This window comes from Alosa alosa, chromosome 16, assembly GCF_017589495.1.
Source record: "Alosa alosa isolate M-15738 ecotype Scorff River chromosome 16, AALO_Geno_1.1, whole genome shotgun sequence".
NCBI classification, from domain to species: domain Eukaryota; kingdom Metazoa; phylum Chordata; class Actinopteri; order Clupeiformes; family Clupeidae; genus Alosa; species Alosa alosa.
The window spans coordinates 31,148,085-31,162,277 of NC_063204.1; the positions used below are offsets into that span (position 1 = coordinate 31,148,085).

Below are 14,193 nucleotides of genomic sequence, written 5' to 3' on the forward strand. Positions count from 1 at the left end.
GGTTTTACTCCAGCAGAATTATGACACAAACAAGACACAAACAATGGAATACAAATGTCACACAACACTCTCCCAGGTTACTGCTCAACACTGGCATTATTTGTAAACTTGCCTCTGGCTTTGTGTACGTGTGTGTGTGTGTGTGTGTGTGTCTGACTCTCTGACTACATGTACAGGTATGTGTCTATGTCTCTCTATGTGTCTCTTCATGTGTGTTGCTTTAAATGTGTTTATCAACAATCACACCATGTATGCGATGCGTTCTCAGTTAATAATAGTGTATGTCTGTAGATAACGTATGTCGCACACGACTATCTTTGGGTGTGAACCTATATTTCACAGGACATCTGCGAGTGCTGTGTTGCCGTTTACAGGTTGTACTTGACAGGGGCTTGACTTCAGCTTTACCTCTCTATACCCCTTTCCCATGGTGCCTTGTTTTGTTTTGTTTCGTCTTGTTTTGTTTCATAGTGATTTCTTCTCCTCTTCCTCCCTCGTAACAGTGTGTTGGTATTTTTTTAAGGACAGGAAGCAAAGATGAATTAATAACATTTTATAATACTCCCTCTTTGCTACGAGGGGCCAAATCTTTTCAGCATTTCCAGTCTTGTGAGCTAATTTGACAGCTCATGGGGTGATGTGGATTCCACTTCATAGGGACAGGTACCCTAGGGCTAGCCAGCTGGATTGTGGATGCTTACAGATTTGGCTCTCGCTTCCTGCTGGGTGTCATCTGTCTCCTTGGTCTCGCGGTGGATAATTTTTTTTGTCCCCCCCTGACATCATGTGCCTGAGCAGTTCGTGCCTGCCAGGCCTTGTCTGTCCAGGTTGGCCATCAAACCCAGCCGGCGTGCGCCTAATCTGACGAGGCAGCGCTCCAAACATGGCCGCCCCCGGGCGCCCCCCCACCCCCACTCTCTATACACACACACACACACACACACACACACACACACACACACACACACACTCACCCCACCCCAGTCACACCGCCAACCCCCCACCTCACCCCACTCCACACACATACATACACACACACACATACACACACATACACACACACATACACACTCTGTCCCACTACAGAAACCATGGCCCTGAGAACAAACTTCCACAAAGCATCAAGTAGGCTACCTCCTCTGCTCCTCTCTTCTTTCTGCGTCTCCTTTCCTGTGTGTTGAGTGGGAAAGAGGTGGAGGTGTGTGTGGATGTGTGTGTGAATGTATGTCAGTTTGTGACTGAGTGAGTGTTTATGTTTGTGTGTGTACAGTATATGCATAGGTGTGTGTGAGTGTAATGTGTGTGTGTGTCTGTGGTTGTATAGTGTTTCTTCATGTGTGTGTGTGTGTGTGTGTGTGTGTGTGTGTGTGTGTGTGTTGTGTGTGTGTGTGTGTGTGTGTGTGTGTGTGTGTGTGTGTGTGTGTGTGTGTGTGTGTGTGTGTGTGTGTGTGTGTGTAAATCAGGGGGCAGCTGAGCCAGGGGGACTTGTTTGGCTCACGCTAGAGAATGTCCTCTTCCTCTCCCACGGCTGTCAGTCTGAGAGCCAACGCTGTGCAGGAGGTCTCCCTCAACAGGTCCCTCCATCTCATCTCTTTTCTCTTCTCCCTTTCTGTTCTTTCCTCCCTCTCTTCTCTCCCCTTCTCTTCCTTTTCTCTTTACCTCTCTCACGATTCCTCATCTCCTCTTCTATTCTGCCTCTCCCAATCTCTCTCTCTCTTTCTCTGTATCCTTTACTCTCCTCTCGTCTCCTGTCTGTTGTCGGCATCAGCTCAAACGCTCCCTCGGTCTGATTGTGTCCAGCCGACAGCAGTGCTGAGAGGAATGACAGCACCGCGCCACACCCCACATGAGGACAGAGACCTCCCACACACACACACACACACGTACACACACCTCCATACACACACACACACACACACATACGCACACCTCCATACACACACACACACACACACACCAAAACACTATCGGCTCCTCAAATTCTGGGGGGAGTGGGAGGGAGGTTGTGGAGTGTGTGTCGCTGTGAACGCTAATTGTAAACGACACAATTATTCTACCCAAGGAGCTTTTAAACATTGTGAGACATCGCTGTCAAGGTTGCGACAGCAGGAAGAAAAAAACAGGGATTTCCAGAAAAGCGCACACACACGCATGACAATGGTGATGATGACCACATATGTTGATTTTCAGCCAGTGAATGTTACCTTCTCTCTCTCTCTCTCTCTCTCTCTCTCTCTCTCTCTCTCTCTCTCTCTCTCTCTCTCTCTCTCTCTCTTTCCTGACATCTCTGTCTTTCCCTCCTGCCAGTGTGTAAGGTAAAGCTAATTGTAACAATTATTCTACCCAAGGAGCTTTTAAACATTGTGAGAATGGCTGTCAAAGGGTTCGCGACAGCAGGAAAAGAAAAACAGGGATTTCAGAAAAAGCCCACCACATGACAATGGTGATGATGCCCATATGTTGATTTTCAGTGAATGTTAAATCTCTGTCTTTCCCTCCTGCCAGTGTGTAGGGGCCTGAGGTGAATGCCACTCCACCAAAGAGCCCAGTCAAAGCTCACTCTCTTCTCTCTCTCTCTCTCTCACACACACACACACACACACACACACACACACACACACACACACACAGGCAGGCACGCAGACCCCACACCGCGTGTGAGGAGAGAGCAGCGGTAGCCTCTGGCTCTCAGGGGAGGTAAAGTGGCGTCAGGGTGAGTGACCTGTTCTCTTGCCCAAGGAACAGATGCCCGCCTCACTGGCAGCCGAGGACCACAGAGACTCCACTCCAAGAGCAGAGAGAGAGAGAGAGAGAGAGGAACACATAATGAGAGAGAGAGTAGAGAGAGAGAGAGAGTAAGACATGCACACAGAAGGGCAACACAGCAACAGCAATAAAGAAGAGAAAGTGATAGAAAAATGAGAGAAAGAGAGAGACAGAGAGAGAGAGAACGAAGTAAGAGACAGAGGCGAGCAGGCAGGCAGGCAGGTTGGTGCGCGTGCCCCAGGAGGAGCAGTCCTGCCAGGGGCCTGGATGGTGAGTAATGCCCCGCCAACCTCCCTTCCACCCTTCACCCCCACCTGTTCCCAGCCACCATCACTGGTGTTCAGCCTGCTGTGAACGACCCACTCGGTCCCTCTGGCTTTCTCTAAGGGCACCAGATCAAGACCCAGCCACAGAGTGAGAGAGCGAAACACAGAGAGATGGAGAGAGGGGGGTGGGGGGAGCGAGGGAGAAAGAGAGCAATGTAATGCAAAATAATTATACCCATTGGGTAATATGAGCACCATCGTTTGGGGCTGGAGAAGAGGAGGGGGAAGTGTGTGTGTGTGTATGTGGGGTGGATGGGGTGAATCGTGGTGGTGGTGGGGGGTTGTATTTTTGAAGCCGCCACCGCACTCCAAGGCCCGATGGGTATGTTTTGTAAACCACTCAAAGAGACCAGACCTCCCACAGAACGCTCGCCATGCGTCTGAGGACTAAGTGCTCCAGGATCGCAGCCAAGCCAGCGCTCACCGAGGGCAAAGCTCCTTCACAGCCTCACATCACCGCTCTGCCACACTGCCATCCACCGCTACATGTCCAACTCCAAACGCAGCAGTCCCACACTACAAACACAGGGACAGATGCATGCCCAATACAAACTCTGTAGGATTGTGGTGTAGATACTAATAATATAAATGTTAACATATTTTTTTACATGGATAAATTAAATTAAGTGACCACAAATGAAAAAAGAATCAATTTATGAAAAGCCATACATTCAAAATAACCATGCGAAATCAAATTAGGTTATTTTTTACTAGAATAAAAAAATCTGTCATAGATAAATACAATAAAAATGATTATAGTATACTTGAATTGAATAGAATTATTGATTTAAAAAAAAATAATTATAGTTAAAAATACAGGCCCTTAAAAGATATTTTTATATAAACACACTCATCAACTTTGCTGACTTTTAGACTTTGTCCTGAAAGTCCTTATTTGATCTTGTATTTATGTCATGGTGATCTGTTATAACACAGGACAACAAATGATTCTTTCCCAAATTCAGATAATGGACCTGCGAGACACTACACATTACACATCTCACGCAAGGAGCAGTAGCACGCGATAGCCTACTCTGTGCAACCTGAAACGTAAAGCCATGCAGCAGACTATGATGTACACAGACAGAGGGCAAGTCATTATGCCGATGCAAGCTTTGTTCTAAAACTACTTGCCAGCCCTGCCACAGAGTGCCATGCATGCATCTGCTGTAGAAGCAGTTCCAGAGTTTAAACATAAATACACTCATTTTACAGATAATTTTACAACAAATAGAAACAGAACATAATTTACAGAATATTGCATATATGTTCAGATGCTCCACTGAATCAAAAGATTTACAACCACTAAAATATGATAGATTTTAGGATGACTTTTGCGCAACTTGTAAAATAGATTTGGGTGAATGCAGCATGTCACTTTCACTCTTTAGTTAGCTCAGGCATGAATGAGAGTAAGCGTATTTTCTATATTTTCTATAACTTAAAATAAGCAGAATATGTACTTATGTCATGTCATGATACCCATGAATTAAAATATGTTAAATATATTTTTTAAATATTGTTTTTAATTTTTCAAAATAAAGTCAAGGATAAATAATGACCCTGGAGTTTTCAATCAAGAAATTCAATGCCATTTCATGCCTTTTGCAGAAAACACATTATATTTTATTTTGGGTTCATTTTTGGGTTCATTATTGCTTCTATTTTTTCTGCTTTTCAAATAAGTCTTCATTCAATACAACATTAATGTCATCATCTTATATAGCCTGTACGCATGTTTAAAGCATGTACAATTGCTTGGAGTTGTATTTAAGAGCTGTGTGTCTGCAGCTATTTATCATTAAACCCAAGAGCTATTTGACAGTAATTATATTAACCTTTAAAGGCAATAATAGGCAACCTTTGATTGTTACACAAGAAAAAAAGAGACTAAAGAATGACTCTTTGCTTCGAATTTCCAGGTGCTGTCATATGCTGTACGTACACAATTTACAATTTAATTTTATAGCACCAATAAATGTGTATTTTTACCTAAAGAACCACTTATTACTTGCTATACAAACTTTTTGAACCATTTAATGATATTATCAACATAACTTTTTACAGTGGTTTCATTTATGGGTGGTTTTTAACAGAGCACATTTCTGCGGTCTCAAGTGGACACTGTCCCCTTCCAGTGGTCATTTACTAGAACTACATGCTTTGCTGTTTTTGTTCCAAAAATATTACCTTTCTTTTAATAATTATACTGTGTGTGTGTCTCTGTTTTGTTTTTTTCAATCTCTTTTCTTGTTTGTGTCATTAGCCTACAATATTACTACTACAGATGTCACAGCGAATCAATTAGCCTACACTTTGTTTCTTTAAACAACTTAGGCTAGCCTAGTTTTTATCAATGGTAGGCTTAAGTTATAACAAATTATATCAGATTAATTGTAATCAATTTATGTGTGAATGTAGTCTTTCATCAAGACACTTATTTAGGTTTAAATCTGAAAGAATCCATATTAAAAGTTGCTGATGCTCTCCATAAAAGTGGTTAATGCTCTAGCCTTGGACCAGAGCAAATAATGATACAATACTGACATCTGCTGTCTAGAATAATTTACTCTAATTTGCTGTGCATAAACAAAGATTTCATTATTTATGCTGACTTAGTGCACTTAGTAGGCCTATCACACCATAAATGCCAGTATGCATAAATAGGCCTAGAATTTGTCTAAACCAGCAATTGTCGTCAAATCATGGAGAAATGTACCAAAGAGTCAATGACAATTAGTGTAGTCTATCGACTACCTTTGGTCATGAAATATGACCGTAAAGATTTAGGCAATAGAATACCTAAAATAAATATGGCTATAATCTGCGTCCGGCCATTATAAATTAGCTTCAAACGCCTACCTTGTACCTGTCGCACACAGGCATCACAGCTTGCTACGTCCCCTTTAAGGTAACAAAACAACACCGGAAGTTCTTCACTCATGTTGTTGTCAGATGCTTTTGCATTGCATTGGTCTGGTGACTTCAATTTAGTAGCTTACTTTGTCAGTTTTTAATATTGCTTACAGAATATGACATATTGCTTTCAAACTAGCAAATATTTTTTTTATGTATGATACTCTCGTCATTAGTGAAACAAATGATCGAATATTCATCTATATGTAGCTAACTAGCGTAACTAGCTAAGTTTGGTTCGCTGTTTAGAGTTTGTAAGCTTGTAATTAAACCTTGTTCATGACAATGGAGAAAATTGTGAAAGGTAAGTTTGACACTAGCACAGACTGTCGTTCCACTTTGCAAAAAGGTTTATTTCAGTCTTTTGATGGAATGATCTATAGATCATTCCACCAAAAGACTGAAATATAGGCTAATCACTGGACATGCCACAGCACCTAAGCTATGCACACATTAACTTGACATCTACAGCATCGTAAACGTTGAATTCACTATCTGAGTGAATTCACTATCTGAGCTGTGGACTTGGTTTGCAGTGCCTGATAAAGAGACGGATAGCACAGGCTAGACATTTACCGACGGGGATCATGCAGCTAGAAATTTGCCATCTCTGACAGGTTGCCTGTCTGTATTTGAAAGTGTCACTTAATTTTTGTATTGAACATGCTGTCAGGAAAGCCTGAAGTCTGTTAATTTCCCAGACCTTGAGAGAATTAGTCTATCATTGTTCAGGACAGGTGCAAAGCCAATTCTTTCACACAAGCTTACGTCACAGACCACTTGGATCTGCAATCAAAATCTGAGTTTTGGTTGATTTGGCCATCAGATAACAGGCACTTACTTTGGCTAGACAATAGCAATACATCATAGGAGTGATTAACGTCAAAAAATCTAGACTGGAGTAACTCAACATCTGACACCTCCGATATGTTTAGTGTTCTACAGACTTTAAATAGCCCCTTATAGTTACCAAATTGATAGCCAAGGAGCCAGAAGCCAGACGTTTCTATTTGATCTCAATGGCGATGCAGCTTTTGTTTGCACCTCCAATAGCATGGCATACCTTGCCTGGTTACCTCCCAACAGCGCCCACAAATGCCTGTATGTTTGTGTGAAAGAATAACATGCAAAAAATATTTAAAGGGTATATGTAAGTATGTAACTTAAGTGATGATACAGCCTATGTTTCTCAAAGTAGTTGTCATATGTAACATTAACAACTGGTACTGGAAATTGTCTATAGCACACTTATCTCCAAATGTTAGAACATTGGGTGTTTTTGTAATAGCAATGTTTAATGTCCTTGTAGATGTGGGAGACATCCAGTCCAGGCTGATAGATCACAGACCAATCATCCAAGGGGAAATACGGTACTTTGTGAAAGAATTTGAGGTGAGAACCCAACCTGGCTTGGTTCCGTTAATTTCGCATGAAACGTATTAAGTCAGTAAGTAAATGAAGCGTCATTATAAACCTATGATATGAAAATCCATCTCCTATGGTCATTTATGTAGGAGAAACGTGGATTTCGGGAGTGCCGTCTGTTGGAGAACCTCAACAAAATGGTTGCGGAAACCAATGAACAAGCTCTGCCTAACTGTTCAGAAGCCATGCACCAGAACCTGCTGCAGGCTCTAACAAGATGTGAGCATCTTCCTAATTAGTCTTCTTTACAAACCTAGGAGAAGAGCTGACAGTCACAGATGCCAATACAGTCGCATATCGTCACTTACAAGAACTTGTTATCCACAGTGAATGATAGTTATATAGTGATATATAAGTTATATAGTTATCCTCGGTCTCATATGTCTCTCTCACTGCTGTCAAGTAGCAGACACTAATGGCAAAGTAGTTGAGAAATATATGCTACTATTCGCATAATTAAATACATGAAAAGTCATTTTTTACTGAAGTTGTTCCAAATCTAAATGCGGTGAAATGTGGTTGTCAAAGTCAAAGTCAAAAGTCAAAGTCAGCTTTATTGTCAATTTCTTCACATGTTCCAGACATACAAAGAGATCGAAATTACGTTTCTCACTATCCCACGGTGAGGACAAGACATATTTGACCAATTTTTAAGTCCATGAACAAACATAACATTCAAGTAAACAAAAAGTAAGTAAATAAGTAAATAAGAGGGCACATATAATAATGAAAAAAAATAAAGCAGCAAAATTTTGTCCAAATTGTGCATAGACAGTCAATAAAATACTAGTGCAAATACTGTAAAATACTATAAAATACTGTTTGACCTAAGTAATAAAGAAGAAAGTGGCATAGTGGTGCAAGTTATGTAAGAGCAGCGGAAGTGTTGTGTTTTCAGGACAACAACACCAAGTTTGTAAAGTGTACAAGTGCAAGTGTTCAAGTGTGCAGGTGGAGTAGTGCAGGCGGCCATTGTGGGTCCAATGTCCAGGATGTTATGTAGCTGAGGGTGGAGGGGGGAGAGGAGGGAGAGAGTTCAGCATCCTTACAGCTTGGTGTATGAAGCTGTTGGTGAGTCTGGTAGTGAGGGAGGCGCAGGCTTCTGTACCTCTTCCCAGAGGGCAGTAGATCAAACAGATTGTGAGCGGGGTGACTTGCATCACTCACAATTTTGGTCGCCTTGCGGGTGAGGTGGGTGGTGTAAATGTCCTTCAGGGAGGGGAGTGAAGCACCCATTGTATTGATGCTGTAAAGATGACCAGATGATCTCTGTATTTTACTCATTTGTGTACATGCATGCTAATCTGAACATATTGATTGGATGTGACTGATAGATATGTGAATAGTCTTGTTTATTCTGTACCTGGAGATTCTGATGTGCTGTTCTTTCTTCCATGATAGTGGAGGCAGCTAATCACATGGCACAAAGAATCCAGCAGAGGGAGCTAGAGGCACAGCAGGTAAACCGAACAGCATGCCAGGCAGCTGATCCAGTTCTGTTTGAGGCAATGCTAGTGTAAATCTTATAATCTGGCCTGAGAAATGGTGGGGACTGTGTGGCGAGAAACAGTAAGTCCCATTAAGAGCAGCCATTCTGAGACTGTAAATAATAGGGCTGTTTGGGAGTATCATTAAAATATTTTGATAGTGAAAATAACTATTAATTTGTAGAAAGTTACAGTAGTATGATTCTTCCTCTATCCATATTATCTCCTGATCTTACATGATGCAAGACCAAATGTTAAACACAGTTTTATCAAAAGTGGTCCATTCTCAGTCTATTGATGGACTGTGGAGAGAAACAGCTGGTTATTTGTGTGTGTGTGTGTGCGCGTGCGTGTGTGCACGCATGTGTGTGTGTATGTATATGTGTGCGTGTCAGAGCACCCAGATGCAGGTGTGTCTGGAGCGCCGTAAAGCGGACTGGGAGGAGTTCCTGAAGCAGCAGGCCATTCTGAAAGAGGAGGTGGACGAGGAGCACGCCAAGGCCGTGGGTCGCCTCAGCGCCCAGTACGGAGAGATGAAAAAGGACCTCGCCAAGTTTGCCACCTTCTGATGAAGATGGACCTCGCCATGTTCCATGTTGCCCGCTTCTAATACCCCCATTTCTGTAACTCTCTTTCTTTCAAAAGCCGGGGGAAGTGTTAAGTCCACCTAAAGCTAATTAAATAACTGGACAAAGTATTTGCTAATTTAATACCAGGAGCCAGATCCTAAGCACATACATAGATGGGTCAGTTCAATTCTCCCATGTGCCACAGGATGGCTTTAGTTTGCCCATGAGACACTTTGCTCATCGACTGACACTATGTCCGTCATTGAAATCAGGGTCCATTATCTTTTTCTGACGCCCTCAGCACAGAGGGGTTGTTTGTTTCACATGCTCACACGTTGCACACTCACACACGTCATCTCAGGCCACCCATCATCCCTCTTCATCGTACCTGTTTTCTGGCTCCTTTGTTTGAGCATCTCTCTTTCCTGCTCCCTCTTTTGCTCTCCCACTCTTGGTCTTTGGGTGTCTGTCTGTACCATTTCTCTCCTTCAGTCACTCTCTCTTACACACTCTCTTTGGACATTCTCTGTTTCTCTCACTCCCTGTCTTTCTCTGGATACCCTCTCTTGTACTTGTACTCTCTCTCTCTCTCTACTTTCGTTGTGTGTGGCTGTCTCTTTCTGCCTCCTCATATCTCTTTCTCGGCCTCTGACAGGCTGTCTCCCTGTGTGGCTGTCTTTCTTTCTCTGTATTTTTTTTCCCTCTCTTGGCTGTCTAACTGTCTCTCTTTTTTCCCCTCTGGCCACCTCTGAGCCTTTTTCTTTCTATGGCCATTGCTTCTTTCATTCCCTCTCTCCCTCCCGCCCTCTTTCTGTCCCTCTCTCTGTCTATCAGTCTGACCAGATATTTTTTATACTCTCATTTTAGACAGTGTTGAAATGCCTCTATGATATGTAGATCTATATATTTCATTCAAAGAGCCCTTATCGCACTTTTTTTATACAGCCAGAACGATTCCACAGTGTCTTGTGTTAAATCTGTCACTTTTATGACCAATTAAATTATGAATCTCTCACCTGGAAGCTGTGTGCAAATGTCCAGACAAGCAAAGCTGTGACGGTTTCTTGGCTGTGAGCTCTTACACACTGAACATTTTTATTTTTATCATGCCCAAGGGTGTTGAAGTATATTCACTCACCCTCCGTTGCATAGAAAAATAAGGTTTATTCAAAGGTCTGTTGTACAGAAATGTCATTCAGCAAATAGAGACTGATGGATTTCAGAGATGTTGTGCAGTTGATTGGTTATTTAACATGACTGGTCAAGATATTGGACACCTCATTCACCAAGTGTTGTCAAACAAACTCTCCTTACCAAGAAAAGTCCATGACGAACCACTCAGTCAACAATCTAGCACTAAAAACGTCTAGATGGTTCAACTGGCCTTTTTGACTGAACTGCCAAAGGTCGACTTGTGTCAGCATCCTCTCTTTGCTCCATTGTGTTGTATATGTGTGCTGAACAAGCATGGGAAAGAAAAACGTGCATATGGAGAGCTATCATTGGACAGTAGAGTGAAAAGAGGAATTCTAAACTGACCAAATGAGAGATAGATGAATGGACACATGAATAAAAAGATGGATGGAGAGCTTTGTGGCACATTTCTTGTGTCTTATAAAAGTGATTGATGCCTTTGGAGTGTGACAGAACAAATATTTTTTAAAAGCCCTATAGCAACAAGAAAGCAACCAGGAACCTCTATTCACGGACACTTCCAGAACAACCAGAAGGAAGGCAAGATGAAATGTCTATGAAAAGAAATTAAATAAATGCAAAGCTAAAAAAAAAACATTTTTGACTTATGTTTTTCTGCCAGTGTGTTTTTTTTTTGTCCGGTCGTTTTTCAGCTAAAAGTACATGTGGCTGATCCATGCAACTGGTGAACTTGTCAGCAGATATTCACCAATAAAGCGGTCATGAAATATAGAGTGCCAAGGCAGCCCTGGCCCTGCCTTTAACTTTGTGCCGTGAACCCTGATTTTTAAAAAAGCGAAATGTCTCGCTCACCCCTCTTGCTCTGTCTCTCGTCAGAACATGTCGTGCTACACTTGGTGGCTAACCGGAGTGCGCCAGGGCGGCGTGCTGGTTGGCACGTGTGCGGGTGACCAGTGCGGGCGCAGGGACAAGGCCAGCAGATGTTTTGAGGCGAAGCCCCAATGGCGGACGTGGCTCACACATACACCACCTTGGCCGGGGGCACAGCTGGTGAAATCCACACAGGCATCAGCGCCTAACGAGGAGTGACAATCCGGAAGAGCGACCCACCCCCTCCGACAAAGCCACCTTTTATCTCACCCTATTTATTTTTGTCCAAGAGTTTGAGTAAGAAAAAATAGACCCCGGCACGAACAGAAAGGTCAACAATAAAAGTCCCCGCATGTGAAGTTTTCACGAGTGTGTGATTTAAACTCCTTTTATTTCCCCAAGCTACTCAACAATCAATCAGTATCTTTTACAATAAGGCTTAGAAATACAGTGAGACGCCAAGACCAAGACACCACGTTTACGTTAAGCTGTACAAGTGAATAGACATCACACAGTAGCCATAACATCCATACACTATTTATCATACACACAGACATAACATAAGCACAGCTTTAAACAAATAATACTGCACTGGTGATGGCCTGGCATTTGCCATGTGAAAGTAACAAAAGCTTACAAAGATTAACCAATATATTTTCAGTGTCTGAGGTCTTCAGCCTCGGCTCTTGTACTGAACCATAGCCCTGGTTTGTTAGGTTTATTCCTACTCATCAGAGGAATGTTCTTATTTTACTCCTGTGGTAAATTTTTATTATAGAAGTCCCGTATTTATTTTAAGACGCACGCACCATAGGCAATCATGTTCCATGAACTGACACAGCAGCTGAACCGTGTGCCGGGGAAACTGATGTTGGAACGGAATCAAAGTCGTGCCAGGTTGAAACAGTATCAGGGGCGGGTTAGCACTGACATAGATGGATTCTGTTTGCAACAAAGGGCCGCCATGATGCTCGCTGCTGACCTCAAAGGGAAGCCCCCGTCGTTTTTCAGTGGCCAGGCACAGGAAGTGGCCATGAAGTGTACACTTCCTCCCCTCAACCCCCCAAGATAGACTCTGTCCGGTAAGATGAGTGCAGGGCAATGTGGGCCTCAACCGGGGGTACTTTATCATCCCCCACACCACCACCCCTGCCTTGCTCCCTGCCACCGCTCGGACTCAGGAACCAGAGCTTGTTTTTCGTCTCCTCTCTATCGGAGCCACTGTGATCTTCCTGTTATGGAAAGAGCATAGTGATCCCAGTCAAGAACCATGGTTCCCTGCCAACATAAATCGTCAGGGAAAAAGCCTGCTGCTCGGCCCGAGGAGGCGAGACCGTTGGGACTCCAATTAGGAAATGTCTGATCACAGCATGCCTCCAGCTGCTGGGCCTTCTGTACAACAGGAGCAGCCCATAATATGTCCTGCCTCCACTCCACTGAAATGCTACCTCCATGTCAAGGCAGCAGCTCGTGTTGATCTTTTGACAGATGTGGAAAAGTTGTCCTCATCTAGCCATCTGAAAATCTGAAATTGCAATCTTTTGCTGATCGGCGGTGCGTAACAGGGCCCATGTGCATCGGTGAAGGCCTCCGCTTGCTAACTTTTATCACCTTCCCTCTGAAGTGAAGAACAAAGAGTTCTCCGCCAACCTCAAGGCTTCCAGTCCCACCTGCAGCACTCCTCCTCAATGCATACACACACAGACACACACATATGCGCACGCACACACACACACACACGCACGCACGCACACACACACACACACATATGCGCACACACACACACACACGCAGACACACACATATGCCAGTGTGCCTGCTTGTGGAGCTCTCACACTCTCAGGCCCAGTAAACTCTCGGTGGACTGCCACTGCTGATAGCTTGACAGGGGTTTTGGCAGTACCCAGTGTGCACTTTTCAACTCACTAAATTAAAGTTCGCTTTTCTCTTGTGAGAGAAAGGCGGCCTGTGTATGTGTGCGTGTGTGCGTGTGCGCGCAGGGGAGTAGAAAGAAAGACACTCACACAAACACACACACACACACACACTGTTTTGCACACATTTTAAAAGTTGGTTATTGTGCGCCATAAAATGAGGAAGGTATTAATTTTCGGGGGCCTTCATTACTGCCCTCTGAGTCGTCTCCTCAGTCCCCACTCTAGTCTCCCCATTGTGCCTTTTTTACGGCCATCGCACTCAATTATAGCCGCCTCCAAATGAAAACACCAATGAACAATTGAGTGCGCAGCCCAGTTAATAACCCAGCATTAGAGCACAGCGGGAGAGGCTGGATGCTCCCGGAGCGGATGGTAATGCAGGTGGTAATATGAATTCTTTGGCAGTGGCAAACGCTCTCCCTGAGAGCCACAAAGCAGAGGCAGAAAAGGATTATAGAGCTATTCGCAGTAATGAATAGAAGAGGGATTTTTTTATGATTACTGGAGAGGGGATGAAGCAGTGTGTCTTCCACCATTACTGACTTTGCTAGGATGCTCCTGGGTATAGAGAAAAGGAGATGTGTCTACGAGCGAGGATTAAAATGGAATCCCTCTTTAACACAGGGAACCATTTTTTAACTCTTGACCTTTGCAATGCCCCCCATGATCACCATGTAACATTGCCATGGTCTGTTCAGGTCCACATAGCTCGGAGGTGTATGCCGTAAGGCTGTTTTTCATT

The 14,193-nt window shown here is 43.4% G+C and overlaps 1 protein-coding gene across 1 annotated transcript; it reads left to right on the forward strand.

Annotated features, from left to right (window-relative positions):
• The first annotated feature begins 6,032 nt into the window (after window positions 1–6,032).
• bloc1s5 (biogenesis of lysosomal organelles complex-1, subunit 5, muted) lies at window positions 6,033–11,077 on the forward strand. The gene is made up of 5 exons (XM_048267206.1): window positions 6,033–6,312; window positions 7,318–7,400; window positions 7,523–7,652; window positions 8,835–8,893; window positions 9,316–11,077. The coding sequence occupies exons 1-5, from the start codon at window positions 6,288–6,290 to the stop codon at window positions 9,487–9,489; spliced, it is 471 nt and encodes a 156-aa protein (XP_048123163.1). The 5' UTR covers window positions 6,033–6,287; the 3' UTR covers window positions 9,490–11,077.
• The last annotated feature ends 3,116 nt before the right edge of the window (window positions 11,078–14,193 follow it).